At 37.5% G+C, this 26315-nt stretch overlaps 1 protein-coding gene across 2 annotated transcripts in view; it reads left to right on the forward strand.

Annotated features, from left to right (window-relative positions):
* The window catches only part of ADGRB3 (adhesion G protein-coupled receptor B3), a 795950-nt gene that overhangs the window by 393293 nt on the left and 376342 nt on the right, over positions 1 to 26315 (forward strand). For both annotated transcript variants that reach the window (XM_004381354.1, XM_004381355.1), the window contains one exon: positions 11136 to 11330. In XM_004381354.1, coding sequence (XP_004381411.1) covers positions 11136 to 11330 — 195 coding nt within the window. The remainder of the gene's footprint in view (positions 1 to 11135; positions 11331 to 26315) is intronic.

The following is a 26315-nucleotide window of genomic DNA, read 5'->3' on the forward strand; positions in this document are numbered from 1 at the left end:
TGAAATCTGTAGGTCAGATGACAGGCTGGAAACTCCAGCGGAATATCAGTGTTTTAGTCTTGAGGCAGAATTCCTCTCCTTGGAAATCTCAGTTTTTTGCTCCTAAAGCCTTTTTGCCTTCAACTGATTGGAAGAGGCCCACCCACATTATGGAGAATAATCTCCTTTACTTAGAGTCAACTGATTGTAAATGTTAATCACATCTACAAAATAATTTTACAGCAATTTCTAGACTAGCATTTAACCAAATAACCGAGTACCATAGCCTAGCCAAGCCAACATATAAAATTAGCTATCACAGTCCCTTTCTAGATTTTAGTCATGAATGAGAGCAGAAGAATTGGGGCAGTTAGAAGGAGATGTGAAGTCAGGCGAGGTTTTCGTATTGTTTTGTTTTAAATGGAAGATACCAGAATATTTTTGTATGTTAAAGGAAATGATCCAATGAAAGGATAACAGTAAGGATTTAAGAGACAAAGAAGAAAATCAAAGAAAATTCAAGAAGGCAAAAAGAACTGACACCCAGAGTGAAAGTCAAAGAATTGGCTTCCCTAAAGGAAGGACACTAGCTCCATTACAAATGGAGGAAAGAAGATGGGGAAGATATGGGCACTGAAAAGACCTTAGTAGGTTTGCTGTGGGAAAGATGATGGATTTTTCAGCTAATGGATTCTCATTTCTCCACTAATAGGCAGGATCATTAGCTAATAGTGAGGATTTAGGAGGAGATGTGGATCATTTGAGGGGAAAAGAAAAGGTATGAAAGAGTAGTTTCCAGGAGTTTGAAAGTAAGCCTATTAAAGACGCAGAATTACAAGGCTATATTGAGTACAATCTAAGATTGTCAATAAAGAATTTAGAATATAACTAGTAGGTTTAGTTGTAATTTTTCTGTAGCAGAGTTGAGCTACTTAGGTGCAGAGAAGGCCTTTGATAGACACTTGCTATTCAGAATATTTTCTGAGGACCAACAACATCAGCAGCACTTGGGAATGTATTAGAAATGCAGAATCTCAGACCCTGTCCTACATCTACTTAATCCAAATCCATATTTTAAAATGTTCCCTTTGTGATCCATATAAACATTGAAATTTGAGAAGCACTGTGGTAGATTTCCTCTAGGATTGAGGTTTTGGTGGGTGAATGCAATAATGGGGTGAGAGAGGGGCAAAGAAGTAAAATGACTGTTAGCTCCATGACCATCATAAAAACCAAAAAAACCAAACCCGTTGCCACTGAGTCAATTCCAACTCACAGCGACCCTATGGGACAGAGTAGAACTGCCCCGTAGGGTTTCCAAGGAATGTCTGGTGGATTCAGATTGCTGACCTTTTGGTTAGCAGCCAAATGCTTAACCACTGTGCCACTGGGGCCCCATAATCATCATAAGACATATCAAATTTGGTGATATCCAATTCTCTTCTGGGCACATGGGAAGATTGAACTTCCCCATCACCTCGAGGCTAGGTGCTCCCATGCGACTAGCTCTGGCCAATTGGTTGTTGATGGAGGTTGATCTGTATCACCTCCAGACTTTAGATTGTCATTGCTAGTGCATGATCTTTTATCCTCCATCAACCCCGGTCCTTGAATGGCTATAATGAACAGCTGAACCTCCCTGCTGACCTGTTTTGCACATATAGTGTGAGTGAGAAATAAACCTTTGTTGTTTTTACCCACTGAGATTTTGGTGGTGTTTGTTATCACAGCATAACTTAGCCTATTCCGACTGTTGCAATATCCCTAGAACTGGAAAATCCAAGTAATGAAAATAGAATTGGGAAAGCCTTCGAGAATACTGAGTTACTTAGAGCTCTACCTGCTATTGGATAGGTTCCTGGAAGTTTGGGTTCCACTTTGTGTCCACCATACTGCTTTCCACTCATGGTACATGCATCAGCCTCTAGTTCTGTCCCCTGGCTCAGAATATTAAAAAGAAACTCTGGATTTGTTTGGTGTCAGGAAAAGAAATCTCACTTACCTATATACCTTTTGCTCAGGAATTGTATTTTTGATGAACTAGCCAAGAACTACAAAATGAGTTGTTGCTTAGTTCCTACTGGGTAGGCAAATTTACTGTGTTCTCACATTTGTTCTGGAAATTTCCATGCTTTGCAGTGAAACATGCATAATGTGTACCTGTCTTAGTTATCTAGTACTACTGTATCAGAAATACCACAAGTAGATGGCTTTAACAAAGAGAAATTTATTTGCTCACAGTCTAGAAGGCTACAAGTCCAAATTCAGGGTGTCAGCTCCAAGGCAAGGGTTTCTGTCTCTGTCGGCTCCGGAGGAAGGTCCTTGTCATCAGTCTTCCCATGGTCTAGGAGCTTCTCTGCGCAGGAACCTCGGGTCCAAAGGATGCGCTCTGCTCCTGGCACTGCTTTCTTGGTGGTATGAGGTCCCCCACTCTCTGCTTGCTTCCCTTTCCTTTTATCTCCTGTAAGATAAAAGGTGGTGCAGGCCACACCCTAGGGAAACTCCCTTTACATTGGATCAGGGATGTGACCTGAGCAAGGGTGTTACATCCCATCCTAATCCTCTTTAACATAATCTAATCTTGCCTCATTAACCACAGGCAGAGATTAGGATTTACAACACATAGGAAAATCATATCAATCGCAAAATGAAGGACAACACACAATACTGGGAATCACGGCCTAACCAACTGACACATATTTCAGGAGGACACAGTTCAATCCATGACAGTGCCGACTTAGTTTTCTTGATCAGTGTAGGCAAAGTTTTTCTCATAACAGCACCATCTGGTCCTCTAATTCACGACATCCTCTCTCTCCCTTCAGGGATTCCTGGGACAAGAAAGCAGAGTACCCAATTCCCCTATGGCCACATGTTATTGAAGCCACAATCCTGGGTGCTGTACCACATATATATGATTGCCCAGGAGAATTCTGGACTAAATCTCCCTTATCAGGTTATCTCTAGATAAGAATTGTCTTTTCAAATTTTAACTCCTTGTTCTTCGACAGCTCTAAGGTGAACTCAAGCTCTTTGTATCAAATATAAAAGGAAAATTAAGAATTATTCATGACTAGAACACAGAGTATGCCTTCTTTACCATGCAGAACTATCTCTGTCTTTCCTGGAGATGCTAGGTAGATCTGTAAATAATTGCATACCATCATCCAGCGAGTGGCTTTGGCATTAGAAAATGACAGAATTATCAACTGAAGCAACAGATGTATATTTAGATTATTGCTTTATAAAAAAGAAGTTCCTTGTATAATTAGCTTTTAATTGAAGCCACTTAAAACTGTGAGAACCTTTAATATACCTTACAGATGGACTGTAGGAGTTGATGCTGAAAATAATATATAAATATATGATGTTTGAAGTGTGTCATTTGCACAAAGTGACTATGATAAACCTTTTTTTAGGAATCACACAATAGAGGCAACTGTGGCTGGCAGTAGGAGGCATTAAGTGAAAAGAAGGTTATTTTAGAAACACACCTACTCTTAAAACCATGACCCTCACCACTTCTCTCTATATAAAGAACAAGGAGGCTTAATTTAGAACTATAAAAGTAGATTATTATTAGACCCCAGTTTTGGTTTTGTTTTTTTTCTTTTCAACTGTTATTCTTGTCAACCAGTATTAAATATGAATGACACAGAAACTTGTGAGAATTGTCCTTTGGAGTATTGTAATATAAGCAGGGATAATCACTGGTAATTATGATTTCAAAAGGAAATATTAAAATTATAACACCTTTTGAACTACCTTAGAGACTAAATTAAGAGAATTGAAAAATACAACCCAAGGGAAATAGAATCCTTAATATAGCCTAGGGTTTTTTAAACTTCCGTTTGAATAAGACTACATACAAAATCTTTTATAAACTTTGGTAAGTGGTTTTAGGAACATTTAAAATTATATTGCAAAATAGTGACTACTAATCAAATAATTGGCAATAATACCACAAGGGTCTAGTAAGTCACTTCAAATCTCTTGCTTTTCCTATTCTTTCCTCATATCAAAAAGATTTAATGTTTCCTTAACATAAACATGGCTGAGAATGATTTTTAAATATTTAAGCATTTTGGTTGTTTCTACCAAAAGCACTATATAAAGCCTGAGTTAAGAGTGTAGTGGTTAAGAGTACTGACGCTGGAATTAGCCTGCTTGGGTTCAAATCTTGGTAAAACTACTACTTACAGGCTTTGTGATGATCCTAGAAATACAATTAGCCTCTATAAGCCTCCATTCTGTCATTTGTGAAATGCAATAATTATAGCACCACAAGGAGTTGTTTTACAACTCAAATAAGATAACTCATGAAAAACACTTAGTCCAATGCTTGCCATGTAATAGACACTCAAATAATGCTATATCATTGTTGTTTTTAATAGTTATTATTCTTAAAGGTGGCAATTATATACCTATAACTGTAGATGTGTAAGCTTTTGAAATTATTTGCCTGTTTATATTAATTGGATGTCTTTTAAATAGTAGTTCTGTCAGGAAGTATAAAAGTTCTTCAATTACCACATATTTCTTTATCTTGAATAGTCACGGACTGCTATGTTTGACTTTGTTAACTTCTGAGGATTATAGCTTCAGAAGGAAAAAAAAAGTTTCTGTAGTTTCAATTCAATTTGGCAAACACTTTGAGCAGCTATCTATTGTGTGTCAGACAATATGCTAGAGATTTCAAAGGAAACCAAGATGAGTAAAAAAGTACAAGCTCTTTAGGAATTTACAGTCTAGTAGAATGGATGAGATAAGAACACAAACACTATAATAATATAAGATACAGGAAGATTACTTCTGTGGGGTTTACAAGTAGAGATCATATCATGATTGTAGGTATCTAAAAAGAATTCACGAAGGAGAAAGGAAAGATAACAATTTAACAAAAGGACTTTGGGAGAGCATTTAAAGTTCAAGAATAGCATGAATCATGTTACAAAGACAGAGGGTTTCTTTGGAAAATGGTGAGTAGTTCAGTCTGGCTGGTGTTAGCATACTTCTAGCAGTAATGGAACAGTGGGGTGGGCCAAGCTGACACCTAATAGATCATACTGAGTTTTGGATGAACTACAACAAAATATGTTTTCAAATATTGAGTTATAGCTGTGTTCAAATGAAAAACAGGAAGATACTTAGGTAACAGAAATGGAGGAAAAATCAGAGCCAAAGCTATAAGGGGAAGCTGATGATTCAGCAGCCTGTAGGAGTTTCAGACCATATGTAAGCCTTACGTGTTGGAGGCTGAGATTCTAAACCCCTCTTGATGATATTGACAAGGCTCCCTCCCATACAAGTAGTGATGCTATATCCAAGCCTCCTGCAATCCTGGCACCATCTTTCTGCCCTGGTCTCATGGACTAGAAAAACTTTTTACACCCTCATGTGTAGGATGTGTGTAAGAAATTTGCAGTCTGTCTGTACAAGGCTTTAAGGCAGGGAGAGAAAAGTTGTTGCCTAACCTGAATCATAGACAGAAGGAATCAACATAAAAATTAGCATAAAGTGGTCCAGGATCATTGAACTGCCTAAGATCCCCCCAGGGGAATATACTCAAAAGTAGTCTCTAACAACTCTTTCACCAGCCAGGGACTTTAGGCCCCCCACCAAAATAAATCCCACTGAATACAGGTTTGCAATGATTATCTATATCATGAGACAAAATACCATGAGGGAGAATCAGCAAATGCAGCTATAAGGATAATTAGCAATGCAAGAAGTAAAAATAATAGAAAATATCAAACTATAAAATATTTGTTGAAAATAATTTAAGAGATGAAATAAAGAAAATAAATCACAATTAAAGAATGGAAAACTATGAAAAGGATTAAATGGAATTTCTGTAAGTGAAAAATACTGTCATTGATAACAATGAATAGAATCATTAGCCAGTTAGACACAGTTGAAGAAGGAATTATTGATCTGGAAGCCAGAATAGATAGATAAAGAAATGGAAATATAAAATGAAATTAAAATAAGAAAGCCTGGCGTGTGTTTAATAGGATTTCCAGAAAGAGGCAATGAAGAGATTGAGTGAGAGGCAATATTTTATGAGCTAGTGCATGGGAATTTTCCAAAGTTGAAGACAGATAAGATACTCAGATTATAAAAAAGTTTCCCAAATCCCAAGCAGAGTAAATAAAAGCAAATACACATAATCTTAATCTGCATTATACCTAGAACAAAAACAAAAAACTTAATGCCACCACAAATTAAAGATTGATATCTGTCAAAGAATGGGTATTTGACTAACAGCAAACTTTCCAACAGTAATAAAAAAGGCACTAAAATCACAATTTGAAAATGCTAAGGAGAAGATAAAACCATCCCCATCTAAAAGATCAATCAAAAGTAAGGTAGGTGAAAAAAAGTAAGTCAAAATTGAAATAGTCGTTCATAGAACCTTACTAAAATAATCATTAAAAGATTAGGAAAAAAAAAAGGAAAATTCACCCAGAAAAAAAGGAATAGAATGAAAGAAGCAAATATGAAGAAGCAATAGTTAATAAAGAAATTGGTTACAAATATTATTATCTTAAAAATCAGTAATAGTAATAATAGTAGGGACAATTTGAGGAATTCAAAACAGGATGGATTAAAATACTAAACAGCAATAAAGCTGAAAGAGTACAAGTAATTTTTCTAACTGAATAGAAGTGGAGCCCTGGTGGTACAATTGTTAAGAGCTCAGCTGCTAACAAAAAGGTAGGAAATTTAAAAAGAAATAGTGGTTGAGTAGGGTTGAGGTAGATAAAGTGAGATCGTAAGACCAAAGATTGGAATCAAAACTTGGAGCCGTATTTGAAGGGTCTTATAAGTCAAACTGCTGAGGCTGTTTTTGATTTGATATGGAATTGGAGGGATTTTTTTGGTAGTGGTTTTGTTTTGTTTTTAAGCAGGGAAGAGAGAGGTTCAGAAGTGTAAAAGATAGCATAGTTTGGCACAGAGGAAGACTCAGCAAGACAAGTTAGGAGACTATTATAATGAGTGAGATGAATGAACCAGGATCTATCTCACATCCATAGGTAAAAAGGATAAATACGAGAAACATTACTGAGCTAATATTTAGAGGAGCTGGAAATTGAGGATGTGGAGAAGAGGAGGAAAACATTCACTGAATATCAGCCATGTTCTAAGTTTCCTACCCATTGCTTTAATCTCGATCCTTGTATTAACTCATAATAACAAACATGATATTTGCTTCTTTTTACAGATGAATCAATCTAATAATCCTAGGAGAGAGGTAATAATTTGCCTAGTGATCCTATGTAGTAAGCAGTAAAACCACAATTTAAACACAAGTTTTATGACTCCGGCTGCTCTTTAAACTTAACATACTAGCAAGATTTCCACAGAGTAGGTAATTAGCAAATTTAATATGTAACTTACAGGGTTGTGAGGTAGAAACCAGATCTCATGCTTATAACGTCACTGATTTTGAAGAGAAACAGAGAAGACAGTAGTTGAAAGAAGTATAAATATGGGAAGTTGGTTTTTAAATAAGATAAACAACATCAGACTATATTTTTCACAGAGGGCAAGATTGAAGAAAGGATTGGATTCAAAATCATAAAAGGAGGGGGCTACCAGGTGGTGCAAATAGTTAACGAGCCCAGCTGCTTCCCGAAAGGTTGGTGTTTGGCGTCTTGGAAGAAAGGTTAGGTGATTTACTTCCCAAAAAATCAGCCACTGAAAACCCTTTGGAGCACAATTCTTCTCTGACACAGATAGGGTCGTCATTAGTAGGAATCGACTCAATGGTAACTGTTTTTTATCTTAATGAAGAAGGACATTTCTTTCATAGAGATAAAAATATAGAAGGACAGGTAGAATGCAAGTAAAGGACAATTTGAAATGGGGAAAAGATAAAGTGGACAAACCCAATTTGGACTCAACTACTTCATAATCCAGAGAAGAGACAAACAGCCTAGCAGATAATACATGGATTTGCCATTCTAGATGAAGGTAGCAAAAGGATAGACGTGAGGTAAGAAATTTTAAAGTGTGCCTGTATTGTGAAGGGAGGATCAAGAAAGTGGAAATTGCCTTTCAACTAAATATGCTATTGATGGAAATATATCTTATCCAAACACTGTATCCTCTTTATAGATGCTAGTAATAGTCCACACCAGTGTATAAAAATATTAGAATATATTTGCTCTGGGTGCTGTCTTCTAACATACCAGGAAGGATGCTAATTAGTACCAGCTGTGAGGGCTGGTGTTGTGATCTAGACACCTGTCTGCTAAAAGCTGGACTGAGAATAGCTCACTCCACATAAGCCTGCTAAGCAGCTGTCAGGTGGCAATGACGTTAATTTACTACTAACTCTGGCCAGATTTGGTGCTGACCCAGAGGTGAAAGACTGGCTTTCCTGTCTCTGAGTACTTGAGGCATTCAGTGCCTTCTGTATCTATTTTATTACAAACAGAAAACATGTCTACATGCTTTATTCCTCAAGATTCAGGTCAGTGTTGTGATTCTTTTGTTTGAGAGGAAGGCTAAGTTAGATCTGTACAAGTTAGATCTCTCACAGAAATGGGTAAGGATTACCAAAATAATAAATGTCTGATTTGAAGCAGTCAGATATTGTTTACCTTGACAAGCAAGGTAAACCATTGCTGCATTCAATTCCTAATGGGGAACAATTTAAATCTTCTACAGCTTTGAGTGTTACAGCTGTGATTTATATCACTGGCAAAACACTAAAGACTGAATTTTAGGTTTTTTTTTTGTTTGTTTGTTGTTTTTAAGATTAGATCCTATTAACTTCATTACGCTTCAAAATTTTCTTCATATTCCACCTACTGAACCAGATACCTTCCAGCTCAGAGGCTACACTGTCTCTTTAAGGCAGGTAGTTTATTTTATCTCACACTATTTGACAGAAGTCCGGGGTGATGTAAACAGTTAATGCACTGGGCTGCTAACTGAAAGGTTGGAGGTTCAAGTCCACTAAGAAGTGCCTTGGAAGAAAGTCCTGGTGATCTACTTCTGAAAAAATCAGCTATTGAAAACCCTATGGAGCACAGTTCTACTCCAACACACAAGGGTTACCACGAGTCAGAATCAACTATGGCAATTGGTGGTATTTGATACTAGTGTTTGCTATGGACTGTGTTATGAGTGAGTTAGGAAAGCTTTCAAGTGTGTCTGATTTAATCCTAGGACCTAATGTGAGCATAGCAGGAAGTTGACTTATTCATTCATTTAATTAATTCATTCATGTGGTATATTGAGTTATTTCTCTAGGAGCCAGGAATATAACAGTAAACAAAATAGTCCAAGCCTCCTCCTCTATAAGGCTTTTATTATAAAGGAGAGGCAGAAAAATATATAAACAAATAATTATAATTCACTGTGATAAGAACCCAGTATGTATAAGATAAGTGATAGCACAGAGAAGGAATTGATTAACTCTGTTCAGATATTTAGAAGAATCAGGATCAAATCTGAGTGGTTTATAAACACAAAGTAATGAAAGGAAGGAGGATAGACTATCCAGTGCAAAAACATAAAGGCGTGGAGCATATGACCTGAGCAGAAAATCGCAAGTAGTTATCAGTAGCTTAGAAGCAGAGCTGGATTCAGCCTGGTATTCATGGCAAACCAGCTGGCTTCTACTCTGATTGGTAGATGTCCTTTCTGATTGGCCAGTGCTGTGGCTGTATCATGATTAAATACTCTAAAGTCACTTCCACTTAAAGAGAAATGAGCGTTGAGACTAAAAAGATAGGCAAGGGCTCATCACTGACGCCATGCTAATTGTTTGGACTTTAGTCAGTGGTTGATGGCTGCCACTGAGAGGAGACAGGGAAAAAAATGAAAGAAGAAAATGGGAAGAAATAAACTACTTAAATATGTTTTTTAGCACAAAACAATGAAACTAGAGTATGTCTGTGAAGATTTTTATTTTAATAAAATATTTTTAAAGAGTGATAGAGACTAAAGAAAAGTGTAACAGTTGTAAAATATCTACAGTGTCAAAATGACACTTTAGTGAATATATTTTTTGAATTTCTTTTTGATTAGTGAGATTGTCATTCTTTGAAGGACTTGTTGGCCCTGTTTTAATGAAAATGGGAAATAAGAAATTGATAGTTATGCTTATTTCACTTTAACCTTTATATTTTAATTTTTCTGTGGTGTGTTAGTTCTTGATTACTTTATGATCTTTTTTCCATTTTTTTCTTTTTATTGTTATAAAAATATATATACCACAACATTTGCCAATTCAACATTTTCACATGTGCAATTCAGTGATACCAATTACATCAATCATGTTGTGCAACCATCATCAATATACTTTATGATCTTTTGATGAGTTAATTTTATCACAAATTTAGCTATGGGAAGATGAAGATTAACCTTTCAGTAAACAAGCAAAATTATAATGGATCCTTGGTATCTCTTTATCTACTCTTACCTTACCATTCCTCCACATTATAATACGATGATTTTCTTCCCTTAAACTGTAAGGTAAGCATATATGAAAATTGACAGCAGACATCACTGGTCGTCAAACTAATTTAAGTCTTGCAACTTAATAGTCTGTTGTTCTGCTAAAGACTTAGCTGAGAGTTGTTGGTTTTTTTTTTTTTTTAAATACAGCTAAAGTAATCTACTTTCAATCATGCCATAGTAGTCCCTAAAGTTTGGAGATCTTTTCTTAAGCTGAAATTGTTCTTGTGACAATTTTGTTTTTGTTGTTATATAAAGATGTGTTTATATTAAGAGGAAAGGCAAAAACGGTATAAGTTCAGCTTGTTGATAAAAATGGATATTTTGAAGTATTTATAATTTCTCATCTTTGATCACACCTTTCAAAGTATTTTATATTTACTTCAATTAGAAACCTAAATTAATACTCATTTTCCCCAATGTGTTGAATTGTGGATTCTGAGAACTAGAACTGGCAAGACTGTCAAGCTTGCCAAATGGTATATGCTCATTAGTTTTCTGCATTTGGGACGTTTACCCATCTGAGAGTGAGATGCACACAACTTACAGTTTTGAAATGCTCCCAAGTATTGCCAGACTATTTTAAAGTTGACTAACTTTAAATACATTTGCTTGATCAAGATATGTAGAGAAATAATAATGAAGATTCTGATATTTTTATTCTGTTCTTTTGACCATCACAGATTAAAGAACACCTTGCTAAGGGGCAGCGAGTCCTGGCAGGTGATGGGATGTCCCAGGTGACCAAGACACTGTTGGATTTAACTCAGAGGAAAAATTTCTATGCAGGCGATCTTCTGATGTCTGTGGAAATCCTCAGAAATGTGACAGACACGTTTAAAAGGGCAAGTTACATCCCTGCATCTGACGGTGTTCAGGTAAGGGAGACAATCACTTGAAGGAAAGGCCTAGAGAAGATGCAGTCAGTGTTTGGTCCAGAGAAGTCAGTGCAGCCATCTTGGAGGCAGCCTAGACTAGAGGGAGAGAGCGCTCAGTCCTCCAGGGGAGACATCTGATTTGTGCTTAGTGTGAGCTCTGGAAATAATCTCATTTCCCTTAGTCATTTCGTACCTCAGTGTCCTCAAACCATAAAATGCAGATAATACACCTCAAGGAGATACTGAATAAGAATATCAGACACATGAAGTGCTTTGAGCCCTCAGATAAAAGGCGCTATAGCAAATTCAAGGTGGTATCATGGATGTTTTAGTCTCACATTTAATATCACCATCTTGCCATAGGAGACTATTAACAGTACATTAAGCATAATGAAAGCCGATTAACCGTAGCATGCAAAGAAGCCATTATTTAAGGTTTGTTTGAGGTTTGCTCTTACAAGGGGGAAAGCCATATTTAATTTTGTGGAAACTTTGCCTGAAAATATCGGGCACATAGAGAATTGTTCTGAACAGGAAATTCAGTAACTCCTCACAGCATATTCTTCTTGTCAAGGAACACTTTTAGAGCAACATTTATTTCCATAATAAAGTTTAAGTACTCATCCTATTTCAGTAATGCCTTTGCCATTAAAACAAAGCTAGTTGAATGACAAACAGAGCATGTTTAATGCAACTCCAGTTTGCATTTCTGATTAACCGTTTGTGTGCTGTAGGCTAAAATGTACTGCTGCCAGTAATGCTGAGTTGATTTCTGCATTTCCAGCATAATGTTCTTCCTGTATCTCTGCGTAAAGTTCATTAAAATAGAGGTTTGGCAAAACTCCCAGATAGGTATTGTTTTCTTTCAGCCTCCTCTTCATTTGGGAGTTTTATTTGCATTTGCCTTGGGCAATGCAAGCTTCTTATTCTTTTTATTTTGGAGAACTTTGTTTTGTTCTGGAAACCCTGGTGGTGTAGTGGTTAAGAACTATGGCAGCCAACCAAAAGGTCTGCAGTTCAAATCCACCACGCGCTCCTTGGAAACCCTGTGGGGCAGTTCTACTCTGTCCTATAGGGTTGCTGTGAGTCGGAATCGACTTGACAGCAGTGGGTTTTGGGTTTTTTGGTTTTATTTTAATCAGCTATTGAGAGAAAAAGCCTTTTTTAGAATCATGGAATCATTCATAAATAATACTGAGGTCATGACTTGTGGGTTGTTGTGTGCTATCAAGTCAGACTCATAGTGTCCCTGTGTGACAAAGCAGAGCTGCCACATTGGATTTCCTAGGCTGTAAATTTTACAGGCGCAGGTATTTTCTCCCACAGAGTGGCTGGTGGGTTTAAACTGCAGACCTGTCACTTAGCAGCCGAACACTTAACCATTGCGCCACCAGGGCATCTTGACTTGTGGGTAGAGGTACATGTATTTCATTACTTGCTGAAAGTAACTGCTCTGAGAATTATTAGTGTTGAATTGTATATTAATTGTCACTGGTGTTCAGAGGATGCATATTTAATGGTTTTACTGTGGGGGGAAAAGGAAAAGAATACTTTCATTTGAGCATTTTGAAAATGCTTTTCTTTTTCCTTACAAAGAATGAAAAAGTTTTCCAATTTTAAAAATTTAATTAAGTAAGCCAAAGAACAAGTTTCTTCCTGCAGTTCTGAAATACTTCTTTTCATTAGCATTTACATTAAAAAAATAAAATGTGGTGTTCTTGACATAAAATACAGGTATTATTTTCAAATACACATGCACACACACATCTATGTATGTATATATAAATCAGCCACTGTATTTACTGTTCAGACATCAGGCAGACTACTGGACTAAATAATCTCTAGGACCCCTTCCAAGTCTCAAGAGCACAGGGCTTTAAGATGTTTAGGTGCTGAAGTTCAAAAAATTAAGATGACCAGGTTATATTGGGAACATATTGTAATTGAGCTACTCATTAGAGTTCAATGACTCAATAAACAATTAGTTTAACAAAGCACTTAGTCTCGGACATTCATTGGATTGGCTTAAATAGAGCAATTTGGCTGATTATTTTGTTGTCATTTTGCTTAGTCAGAAATAGGCTCCTCCATTTCTATCCTGCTAGCTCCCCAGTCTTCTGTATACGCAAAGTTCCAAGCACGTTGATGTCCTAGTCATTCCCTCACAAATAGCAGCTGCATTTTATAATCTCACTGTCTTTACTAGTGTCTTTCTGACACTTGGAATGCCCTCTTCTTCTGGAATTCTTTCTTTTTCCATCTCTGCCTGTCAAAATCCTAGCCCAACTCTAGCAAGTCTTTCTGAATGCTAGACCATTAAGTCCCTAACTTCATCTGAAAATAATCTTTCTTTCCTCTGAAATCCCAGAGAACTCTGTACTTTTCTTATTCTGATTTCCACAGTTAACTACATATACTGTAACTAGCCAATTGCTGTTGAGTCAGTTCTGACTCAGGGTAACCCCATGTGTTTGGGAGTAGAACTGTGCTCCATAGGGTTTTCAATGACTGATTTTTCAGGAGTAGATCACTAGGTTTTTCTTCTAAGGCGCCCCTGGGTGGACTCAAACTGTCAACTTTTCGGTTAGTAGCCAAGCATGTTAACCATTTAAACCACCCAGGGACTCTACACAAACTATACGTACATTTTTTGTCTTCGTTACTTGATTATCAACTCCAGTTTGTAACCTTAGTTAACATTCTCTGTACCTTAAGTAAACTTCAATCTTCCTTTTCCAAGGACTCTGGGCATTTCTGGTTGGCTATCACCTCAGGTTTAATATGAAATAAACTAAACTCATCTTGAATTTCAGGTTTTCTTGCATTTTCTATTTGTCTTTGTAGAATTACCAGCCCCTAGGCTAGAACCATAACATTGTCTTGACTTTTCCCTTCTCTTCCTTTCCCACTGGGTCAGCCTACACAGCACCTCTTCCATCCATTCTTTCCTCTTTCTTACCATTGCTGTTATACTAATTCAATCTCTAATTACCTTAGCCTACATTATTCCCTTGGCCTCAATCCTTTTATTTTCTTTCTCATCTTTATCTACACCCCCATCATCTTATATGCTATGGTCCTATTAGTTGTTCTAATAGCTCCCTACTGAGAAACCTTAAGGGGAGCTTCAGGGCCTCTGGAAGGGCAACCCAAATTCTTTAGCTTGGCTTCTAGTGCATTGTATAATATGTTGGTTACCTACCTCTCTAGCTGCATGCATGTGTTTCTCTTCCTTTCAGAGACCATACATGAGCTAAATTAACCACTTCCTGCCTCTTGAATGCCCTATATGTTCTTGGCTTTGCATCTTTGCTTCCTCTGTGATTTCAGCCTGGCTTGGTCTATCCAGTCTCTGAAAGTAATCTCTTGGTCCTCTGGGCTTCTGAATTCCAGTAGCACCACCTTTGCTGTTACTCTTTGTATTTTGTATTATTAGCGGTCATAAGTAAGTCTTTAAGGTGGAAGAAACTTTCCTGACCCATCTTTGTACCCCTGTCCAGCTCCAGCCCACTCCTCCAAACAAGATTTAGCACAAAAACTTTGACTATAGAGGGTGTTCAACAAGTATTTTATGAATTAATTAAGTAGCAACAAAATTAATAATCACATAGGTACCACAGAGCTTTTTCAACATTTCTTTCACTGGGAAATGATGAGCAAATATTAAAGAAAGATTAACTAAAAATATTTCGGGAGAGTATGTTCTTTTAAATGTAGCCATGTGTAAAGCATTTTATCTAAAATGCCCAGTAATGCTGGAAATACTGGATTCAATAAAAGATTCATTTGATACACTGATGAAGGATACAGAATAGCCACAAACTTCACTGACATGATTCATCCCAACACATGAGGTCCTTCTAATTGCTGAAATGACTCCTATGTAATAATCATTTCCAGAAGGTAAGGTCCCTCTTCCCCTTTGGAGAAAATCTATCCATGGAAAGTTTCATTTTGCAAGGCTTCTAAATCTCACTAAGACATTCTTCATGTAGATTTCATTCTTACATTTTTATGCCATCTATATCTATTCAATAATCATAGTTTAGGACATGAGAAATTTTCATAAGTGAGTTTAAATGAACAAACTCATGGAACTTCATATTTAACTGTATATTTTAAAATTATATAAATTATTATTTTTGCCTCCCCTCCAATCAACTCACAGCAATTTTTTTAATGGTAGTACGTTTTTCTTCCTTTCTATTCTTTCTTTTTAGTAAGTGTGGCTTGACAACTTCATAAAGCAGACTGCTGTTTTAGCTTAAAAATACCAGTTGCCAGCGAGTCAGTTCTGACTCATGTTGACCTCATGTGTATAAGAGTAGAACTGACATAGAATTTTCAGTGGCTGCTTTTTCAGAAGTAAATCACCAAGACTTTCATCGGAGATGCTCTGGAAACACCCAACCTTTCTGTTAACAGCCGAGCGTTAACCGTTTGCACCACCCAGGGACTCTATTTTCAGCTTAAGGAATCAATAAAATTATGAAGTTAATGTTCCCCCTAATTATTCACTTTAGTGAGAGACAGCATCACTCACTGAAAGATTGGCAGTTCGAACCCACCCAGAGGTGCTTGAAGACCCTATGGAGTAGTTCTGTTCTGCACACATGGGGTCTCCATGAGTCGGAATGACTTGACAGCAACTAACAACAACAGCCTGAATCTGGTGATCTTAGAATAGATGTCCTCTTCTGTACGTAAGACAAATAATTTACTGCCATTAACAACTGAGAAAATAGGAAGCCAAAAAATAACTCGCACATTTTTAAAAATCAGTGTAGTATGTAGCTTTTCCTTATCTAATGAAGGTAATTAGGACTTTAAAACTTATTAGTGTAGATTGTCATAAGAAAAAAAAATTGTAATTGCCATTAGTTTCATTGAAAAATTCATGGCTTGAGCCCCAAAAGTATTGCTTTGCTAAGTCAATACCAAATTCTATTTAAATGGGCACAATTACTTTAATAAGTGACAAAGGTTTAAATAAAGTAAGACCCTTTGTCTTCATTTATTACTGTGTCTGCCAGAAGCCATTCAGCTCTTTGGCAGCTGTTACATATTAAGATTATGCTCACCATCCGAGCATACATATGATACCCATTGTTTGTTTGTTTTTTTATAATTTATTTTTGTTGTTATTGAGAATTTACACAACAGAACATACACCAATGCAACAATTTCTACAGCTAAAATTCAGTGACACTGATTATATTCTTTGAGTTGTACAACGGTTCTTACCCTCATTTTCCAAGTTGTTCCTCCCGCATTAACATAAACTCACTGCCCCCTAAGGTTTCTATTTAATTTTTCAAGTTGCTGTTGTCAATTTGATCCCATACAGATAGTTCTTAAAAGACTACAGTGCTTGAGGCAGACATTTTTTACTAGTTAAGCTAACTATTGTTTGTCTTTAAGAAGACTTCAGGGATTATATTTGGTTTAAGGTTTAAAGATTATCTCAGGGCAGTAGCTTCAGGCGTTCATCCAGCCTCCATGGCTTCAAAAAGTCTGCATTCCATAAGAATTTTAAGTTCTATTCTGCTTTTCCACCTTTTGATCAGAATCCTTGTATAGAATCTTTGATGAAAATGTTCAGTAGTGGTAGTCAGGCACCATCCATTTCTTCTGGGCTCATGACAAGGGAAGCAGTTGTTCCTGGAAGCAACTGACCACACATTCCATTTTCTCCTCCTATTCCTGACTCTCCTTCTCCCTCTGTTGCTCGAGACAAATAGGGGCCAGTTGTTGTACCTTGAATGGCCACTTGCAAGCTTTTAAGACCCCAGGCACTTCATAATGAACTAGGAGGAAAACGGAAACACCAAACATATTATTAGGCCAATTAACTGGGATATCCCATGAAACCATGACCCTAAACCTCCAAACCAAGGAAACAAATCCCGTGAGGTTTCTGGTTGTACATAAGCAGCTTCAATAGCTTTTTATTTTCTCTTTAGATCATTGTTTTAGATATATCTATCACATAACTTTTGCCAATTCCTCATTGTTTCTTTTTAATCCTATAAACTTGACATAGACCAGGGTAAAATAAAACTAAATAAAAAAGAAAACAAAGAAAGTAATTTATGGGATTTTCGCTATAATGAACTAGCTACCCGGTAGATCTCTAGGAGAAGAATTTAATGCAACATGTGCCGTTATACCCCCTGCAGAAGCGCAGGCTGTGGTTTTGCTGTGTTCTGTTGCTAGGTCATAAAATGAGCCTTCTCATAAAGTCACGTTCTTCTAACCTGAAAGGACCCATCTCTGGATATGACTATGAGACTGTGTTTCATTGAGTTTTAGACACTACCAACTATAATACACACCATTATTTTATGTCCCTCTAAGAAGAAAAAATACTGCATGTTTAACTGTGACACAGTGCTAAGATGCTACTAATTTCTTGACTAATCCTGATTTTTGAAATACTAAAATTTAAAAAAAAAGTGTAATTGTATATCTTAGAATGATGAGACATAGGTAATTTTTTTTAAACTGGTAGAACAGATATTCCAAGAGCCTTTTCCTTTCAGGCTTATTATTTTCCAAACTTTGGGACTTTGTCATATATCCAGGACTCTACTTGTGTTAGCTACGGGGAATATCCTTCTCTTTTCCAATCTTTCACATGTTCCTTCAAGGTCCAGCTGAAAAACAATTTTTTCTCAAAAGTCTTTCCACCAAATCCCAGACAGAAATTAAATTTTTTTTTTTACTTCTGTGATCTTTTGAAACTTTGTAAATATCCCTCTTATAGCACTGTTTCATAGAACATTTTAAGTATTTGTTCCTAGGTCTTCCTGCAGCCATAAATTTAAAGCCCCTTGAGATACTATTATGTCTCTGTCCCTAGGGCTTACCCTAAAAACCCAAACCTGTTACTGTCAAATTGATTCTCACTCACAGCGACCCTATAGGACAGAGTAGAACTGCCTTGTAGGGTTTCCAAGTAGCGGCTGGTGGATTTGAACTGCCAATCTTTTGTTTAGCAGCCAAACGCTTAACAGTGGTGCCACCAGAGCCCCACAATTAATGAATGAATGTGAGTAACATAGTGATGTTCGGGGAATCCACATTGCTTCACAAAACGTAAGAAAACTACTCATTGAACATCCTTTTGAGACAGAAAGGGAGGGAAAAATGAAGGGAGGCAGAGAGAAAGTAAGAGCAAGAGAGAGAAGACTTGACTTTAATTTTTTTTTAACTTCTGTAAAAATTTATATTAGTCTCATTCTATCAATAAAGGATTGAGTTTATGCCACCTGCACCAGGAACTATAAAAAAGAGATATCAGTGCTTATATTACAGGGTTGTTGTCAGGTTTAGAAATAATACATGCTAAATATGTAACACATACATAATAATATGTGTTAACACTTGGAACATAGTTAATACTCACTAATGCCATTATTGTTAGCATTGTAACTCTTAATGTGAAAATAAAAGATAGGCCTTGCTGTCAAACTGATCACTAATTATTGAAGAAAAAAAAAATCACATAAAGCTAGATTATGGTAATGAGGTAGAGAGATATGTGTACAGTATGTCTCATTTCTAGGAATTCTAGAAAGACAGAGGCCTGAACTGTAGGAGCAACAAAAAAGGCTTTATGGGAGAGTTAGGACTTGAGATAGAATTTGGAGAAGCAAGCTAGGCATAGAAACACTGAATAAATAGTTGAACGGTACAATCAAAAGAATGTTAGAAAGTGCAGATCACGAAGACAAGAAGGTTAAGGTAAAAGAGAAGAGTTTGGACTTGATTTTCTATAGACAAGGTTACTAAATGCAAGTGGTGTTATTGGAACGATGGCTGGCAGAGGTAGAAAACGTGGATTGGTGAATAAAGGAATCTTGGGGGCAAGGAAACCCATGGAGAGGCTATGATAGTGATCCAAAGGAAAGAAGAAAGCATATTTTACTGACAGTGGATCAGAAAAGGTAGAGAGACCTCTCAGTGGAATGAAAGGCTGGTCCTTGAGACAGTTTAGATGGGGAGAATAAAAAAAGAAGATATTTAAAGGATACATATCTGGAGGTATCCATGGAGACTCGTAGGGAGCTGTGTCTCTGAAACACTTTCTCACCACTCAGCTGAATGCAAGGACCAGCCTCTACTTAGTTGTCCTCTTCTCTGCCAAAACTGTGGGTCTCAGTCAGTGTTGGCTAAAGATTTTTGACTGTGCCTCACTGTACGAAACAGCAGTTTAGATCAATTTATAGTTGAAAACTGAAGTTTTAGAAAATAATACTTACTCTTATGATAGCAAAGCACTCTATTTTCTATTCTTTTTTATTTCATTACAAAAAGTCGGTCATGGTCCTCAACATTTGAAAAACACGTTTTTAGCTGACACTTTCCTTAGGTTTGTAAAATTTATTTTTCAATAGTTGAGATTAAGTAGGAAGCTCAAACTTCAGTTTCTATTTTTTTTCCTTAAATGTAGACTATATTCTAAATAAAGTATTTCAGAGTGGGTGAATTGAAAGCAGAGGTAGTGATTTCAGCTAAGTCCAGCATATTCTGTCCTAAAACACTTGATGAGCAAGTTATGCATGTTGCACTGTGGAGCTTTCCTTTGTGACCATGAATAGTGTTAGTTTGCCCAGTGAGGACCCTTGAGTATTATTTCTTCTGTGGCTTCAGTGCCAGACACTTTTACCTTTTGCATACAGTAGAGTAGGTTGATGATTGTGAGAGCAAGTATCACTATGATAATATATAATCCCATCATATAATGATAAACCTCATCTGTGGAAGCAGTATCTACTTCATAAAGGGTTGATGTGGGGATTAAATTATCTATGTAAAACAGTTACACAGTACCTGGCATATAGTAAGAGCTCAATAAATGTAGCCACAATTATTAGCTGTGAAGGTGAGATTCTGATAGAGCAAAAACCTAGAGTCTGGACAACAGTCAGCTGGTGCCAGAGCTGCTGTGTATTTTTGGTATCTCTCTCGCCAAGCAAAGAAGTTCAGATATTTCTCATGGCACTACCTAAGGAAGTAGGTACTCCTTTTTTGTTACTTGCTAAAAAGAAGAAGAAAAGGTGAGGTGCCAGGGAATGGGAGGCAGAAAAGATGCAGTAGTCCTCATGGAAGAAACTGCAGGGCCATTTTGAAGTTACAGATCAAGTGGGTGAGGACAGTTGCTTAAATAAATCAAGATCTAGGTTTCCTGGCTCAGTGGGAACCAAGTCATGTACAGGAAAGTAACTCCCAGCTCACCATCACTTCCTCAAGTCATCAGTGGCTGCTGTTTTCAATGCTTAACAGCCTGAGAGGATTCCCTATTGTTTCTCTGTGGTAGAGAGAACCTTGAATAACTAACATCTCTTTCTAGGTATTGTTTAAGCCTTGCCTTTATTATAAATGTGAAAATAAGAAAATTAACATCAAACAATTTCCTTAAATGGGAAATTAAAATGTTAATCCACAAGTCTTTCTTTACAAATCAACATTATTAAATCCTACCAAGAACAAACTTAGAAGGTGGCTGTTTGCTGAGAAGAGCTAACAGTATCCATAAAAGATTGGAAAAATGCATTAACAGTCAAGTGGGAAGAGGAAAACAGGCAAAGAGGTTTTAGAATGTGTACAGAGCAGCCTATCACCCTGTAAATACCATGTCATGTAAATGAACGATTTGTTTGAACTAAAAAAAAAAAAAAAACTACAAAACATCTAATAGGTAGTGTCACCTTTTCAGAATCCCCCATTATTTCCTTCAGCATCAAGAAAATAATTGAGATTTGTGTTAGAATATTGTACAGGTAGATTTCTATTGTGATTCCATTTATTATCAAATATTTTTCTTTTTAAAGCTTATTGGAGAATCTTGAAGGGCTGTGAGAGTTGCCCTTTAGGGAAGGTGTGGACCAGCTGTCTTCCCCCAGCTCAGAATCCATTGTTGCTGCTGCATGCTGAGTGTCTCAGGGGTAAATTTGTGATGTCTGTGTGTCTTGCAGGTGGTAGCCCTCGTGTGTGTCAGCCAGGCCTGCTCAGACTTGGGGATTCATTGCCTTACTTTAGAGGCACCCTGTCTGAATTCGATGATGATTTTCTTTCACTTGGTTATGTTTTTATAATGTTGGTTGCTCTTCCAGCCTGCCTCTTGGGGAATACTCATTTTAGCATATATAACCATACTAGTATCACTACTTTTTTTTTTTTTTAACTTTTTATTTGTAAATAAGGAGTGGAGAGTAGCATCAAGCTCATGCCTCAAAGCACTGAAGATTGGATGACTTCTTTTTTCCTCATTAGCCTGTCCCCAGACACTGCATCTCAGAGAAGACTCCCTCTGCCACCCTTTCATGAAGTCCTTGATCCCAAGGACTGGTAGCTTTGTGTAAAAAATTGCCCATCCACATTATTCGGAAACCCTGCAGGTCAGACTGTCTTACATCATGGCAGAACAGTGAGATTAGTGTGAAAGACAGCCAGTGATTCCTGGAACCATGTTCTTACGTTGTTTTCAAAATGAGTCAGAGCTGCTATGACATTTCTGACTAAAAGAAAAAAAAAAACATGTCCTTTAAGTCTCTGTGCTTTTCGTAAACTAGAGAATATTAGGGGATACTCTTTTCAGTAATCTGCCCTCACATTTCTCTAGGTCTGGCAGTTTGCAGTGGTTCAGCTCGGACAGTTCAGCCCTGCTGTCAGGGGCCCTATTTCATGTCATCAGCTTGCTGTGGTTGCCACTACTGAGCTTGGTACCCAGTCTTACAGATAAGCACCTGCCCTTTGTCCCCCAGTTTTCCAGTAGCTCAGTTTCTTATCTCTGAATCATATTCTCCATATGTCTTGATCCCTGATACCTGCTAGGGAGTCTTCTACCTCCTAAATCCTTGATGAAGCCCAAATAGTTTTTAATTGCCAATGACCAGTTCATCTGCTGCTTGGGTAGTTGAACTGAGTAAGGGATCTAGCATTGTGACTCTTTGTCCTGATTGATTATGAGTTATTTTGCCTATTTACATGTTACAAAAAAACAGTTGAAGCACTATTTAGGGGTTATTTATTTATTTTAAATAAATACATTAGAACAAACTGAAAACTATTCATGTAATAAAGTTGCTGGTACTCAGTTTTTCCTATATGCTTTCTTAAATAGAAGACTAAAAAGTAGAGTTCCAGCCAGCAAAGGGAATGAGACATCTCTTACCCATGATTTACTTAATCTATGATCTAGGTGTGCCCAAGGTCTTGTATATCACACATGCAAATGTCATCAACCATGTGCATTGAGACTGGAAAAAAAAAAAATTCTTGAGAGCTGCTGCGCTATATCTTGAGCTCTCTTTGGATTTTTAAATGTCTGGCCTGTCTCCTCTGGCTTAATCTCCCCAGTAGAGAGTCTTCTTTCTGAATTCATTTCATTCTGTTATCTGCCACTCCTGCTTCTCTTCCTACCTCCTGATCTCTTTTACTTACTCCTCTTCCTCTCTAGTGTTCCTCAGTTTTTATCCTTGACTTCATCCCATTTGGTAATCTGATTTTTTTCCCCAAAAAAAGTTTTAGTTTTCAACTAGAACAAATGATTCACAGATATCTACCTTTTGAGTTTCAGGCTTGTAATTCTAAGTGTCTACTGGGCTTCACTTAGCTGTATTGTAGATTCCTCATGGTCAACTTGAAGGAAACTAAGCTCACCATCTCCCATCTCAACCCTACGGTTTCTTCTGTGGTATTCAGATGACTAACTGCATCACCAGCCGAAATTACCTAAACGAGAAGCCAAAGGCTGCTTTTCAATTCTACGCTTTCCCTCCTGTGCAGTCTGTCATCATGCTATGCTGTTTCCCTGAACCAAGCTACCATCATCTTTTGCCCAGCTAATTGAGACAGACCATGATCCCTGTTTTCACTCTTACTCTATTCTTCACTCAGGAGCCAAAGACCATATTTTATTTTTAATGAAACCCGTGTTGTATAAACATGCTGGGATCAAGGCTTCATCTGATCTTACTTATACCTATCTTATTAATTCTGTATTAATATTCTGCACCTCTCTTCCCAATTCCTCTATTCAAGAGCACTCTACCTCCACCAGCTTTCCTTCTGCTCCTCAAACTTGTCCAGATTGTCTTCTTCCCAGGGACTGTGCACTTTCTCTTCTCATTTTGTTCTGGAACTCTCTTCCTCCTGCCTTCCCCTTCTGCCTCCTTCATTCTGCTATCAGCTCAAATGTCAACTCCTTAGAAAGGTCTTTCTGCTGACTACCCCATCTAAAATAGCTTTACACATACATACTCTTAGACCCTGACCCAGTCACTCTCTGTCCCTATAAACAATTTACTTTTGTATCACTATCTGAAATAATTTTTGCATTTGTTTACTTATTTATTGCCTCTTATCATCTGCCTGAATGTAAGCTCCATTAGGGCAGGAACCTTCATGTGCATCTTGTTGGCTGGTGTATCCCCAGCACTTAGAACAATTCCAAGCATATAGTAAAGACCAAACCAAACCTACTGCCGTTGAATCGATTCCAACTCTTTGCAACCCTATAGGACAGAGTTGAACTGCCCCATAGGGTTTCCAAGGCTGTAATCCTTATGTAAGCAGACTGCCACATCTTTCTCAAACTGAGTGGTTGGTGAGTTCTAACCACTGACCTTTTGGTTAGCAGCCAAGAGCTTTAACCACTGCATCACTAGGGCTAATTAAGTATATAGTAGGTGCTCAAAAAATGCTTCTCAAATAAATGGGTAGATTTCTGTTTTTCAGATATTTTCCATGTCTTTCTTGCCTTTCCATTTCCACCTCCAATCGTCTACTTCAGGCCTTCATAATCTCTACTTTCGGCTATTGATAAAGCTCCCATAGTGCTATTTCTTTCTCCAATGTTTATCTATCTTTGGAAATCCCTTCCACTTGCTGCCTGGGCTATATTTTTATAATTCACCTTATGATATTCTTGTGCTGAACAAATCTGCATTCCTGCCACCAAATGCATTCTGCCAGGAGGTGGGGGGATGGACAGTAAGAATAATAGTGGTGCATAGCTATGGTTAAGCTGTATGGCAAAAAATGAGCTGTGTGCTTCTGGAGGAGGAAGCCCCTTTCTTGATTGCTGCCGTGTCTAACCCTGAGGATAAGGGTCAGACATCCACAGCTGCTTCCTCTTCATTCTTTAGGCCCTGCAGCTTCTCAAAAGTATGAATCTGTGCTCAAGGATGGCCTTGAGACTTTAGAAGGCCATTTCAAATAGGAAAAGCTTGATCCCGTGTTTGCTCAGGATAGCCAGTTTTCTTGTAAAAATGTGTCATATCTCCTTCCCTGGACTTAGTGAAAACCCTGGTGACATTGAGCATCGTGAGGGAAGGTTTAATGTGAAGAGAAGGCAGAAAGTGACACCTATGGAAGTCACTGTGAAGTTTGGTTAAAAAAAAAAAAGACTAGAAGATTTTCTTGTCATTCTTATGATGGACACGCTGGAGACAGGTTTCCTGTGCAGGTCTCTGTGTTGGCATTTCTGAACATCCTGCATTTAGCGTTTCCTTTAAGGCAGGACGATCATTTATTGTTTTATTTTAATTCCCCCAATGACTAGTGCCATTGCCATACACACAGTAGGCACTCAATTAATTGTAAATATTTGAGTGTCTGCATTTTGCTGTGCCTTGTGCTTTGCACTGAGGGCATAACAGTGATAAAATCAAAATAATCCCCACTAGATTATAGACTAAGGAGCCCTGGCAGCTCAGTGGTTATGTGCTCAGCTGCTAACCAAAAGGGTGGTGGTCCAAACCCACCCAGCATGTCTGTGAGAGAAAAGACTTGGCAATCTGCTCCCAAAAAGATTACAGCCTAGGAGACCCTATCGGGCAGTTCTACCCTATCATACAGGGTTGCTATGAGTTGGAATCAACTCAGTGGCACACAACAACGGATTACAGACTGGTAGAAGAACAAGCACTAAACCAATCATCGTGGAAATAAGTCATAATTAAAACTGTGATATATATCACAAGAAGACTACACAGCACAATGAGGGGAAAAATATAAGGAGACACAGTGGTGGTGGTGGTTGTCAGGCAAATGCTTTTGGAGGAAATGGCATCTAAACCTAGATAAGAAGGAGAAAAAAGTTATCTAAATAAAGTCTGTGCATAGAGCAGTCCATGAAAGGGGACATCATATATTTATAGGTCTGTAGACAGGGAAGAAAAGAGTTTGGAATGTTTGTAGAAGGCCAATGGCCCTACAGTATAGAGAGTATGAGGCAGAATAGTAAATGATAAGAGTTGGAGAGTAGCAAGGAGTTGGATCATGCATGGCCTTGTGGCCATCACCTGATCTCTGAATTGGGGAGCCATTGTTTTTCACATGCTCTGCATCCTTATCCTAATGGCTTGTCCCTGCTTCCTTGTTTAGCCTTTAAGCCTTTCTTATGGATCCCCCTGTATTTCTAGTCGAGACCACCAAAATTCTTTCAAACCTTCAGCTCTGTATTATTAAATCTTATTCCTTAGGGCTTGTCTTTGTTTCTCTGTGTACAAGAATTTTGTGGCTGGATTAAGAGGAAGTAAACACATTGTCTGTGACTCGTATATCCCAAATTGCTAGTCTAATCTACAGCACCATATCCATGAGGAATTCAGCAAAAGCTAAATGCTAAGTAAGACTGCTTCAGTATATTTATAGAATGTTGCATATAATCTACGTGGAATCCATCAAGTAGAAGTCAATCAGAAGTGGAACAAAGAATTATTTACCACTTTTTGTAAAAGAGAGTGTACCTTCTGTTTCATGTGACCAGATCTTGCATTTTGAAGGTGGCAGAGGCATTTGTGAATCTCCTTGTAACATATTTTTACTGCAACAATCTTCGTATGCTTTCTGCAAAGAATAAGCAAAGAGCCATGCCTCGTTGACCTTTATGTCCCACAACCATTTGGCACAGTTCCTCTCTCATAGTAGGTATCTAATAATAACTACATTTAAAACTCCTCCCAAAAGAGCACA

This window comes from Trichechus manatus, unplaced genomic scaffold (assembly GCF_000243295.1).
Source record: "Trichechus manatus latirostris isolate Lorelei unplaced genomic scaffold, TriManLat1.0 scaffold00083, whole genome shotgun sequence".
Taxonomy (NCBI): Eukaryota; Metazoa; Chordata; class Mammalia; order Sirenia; family Trichechidae; genus Trichechus; species Trichechus manatus.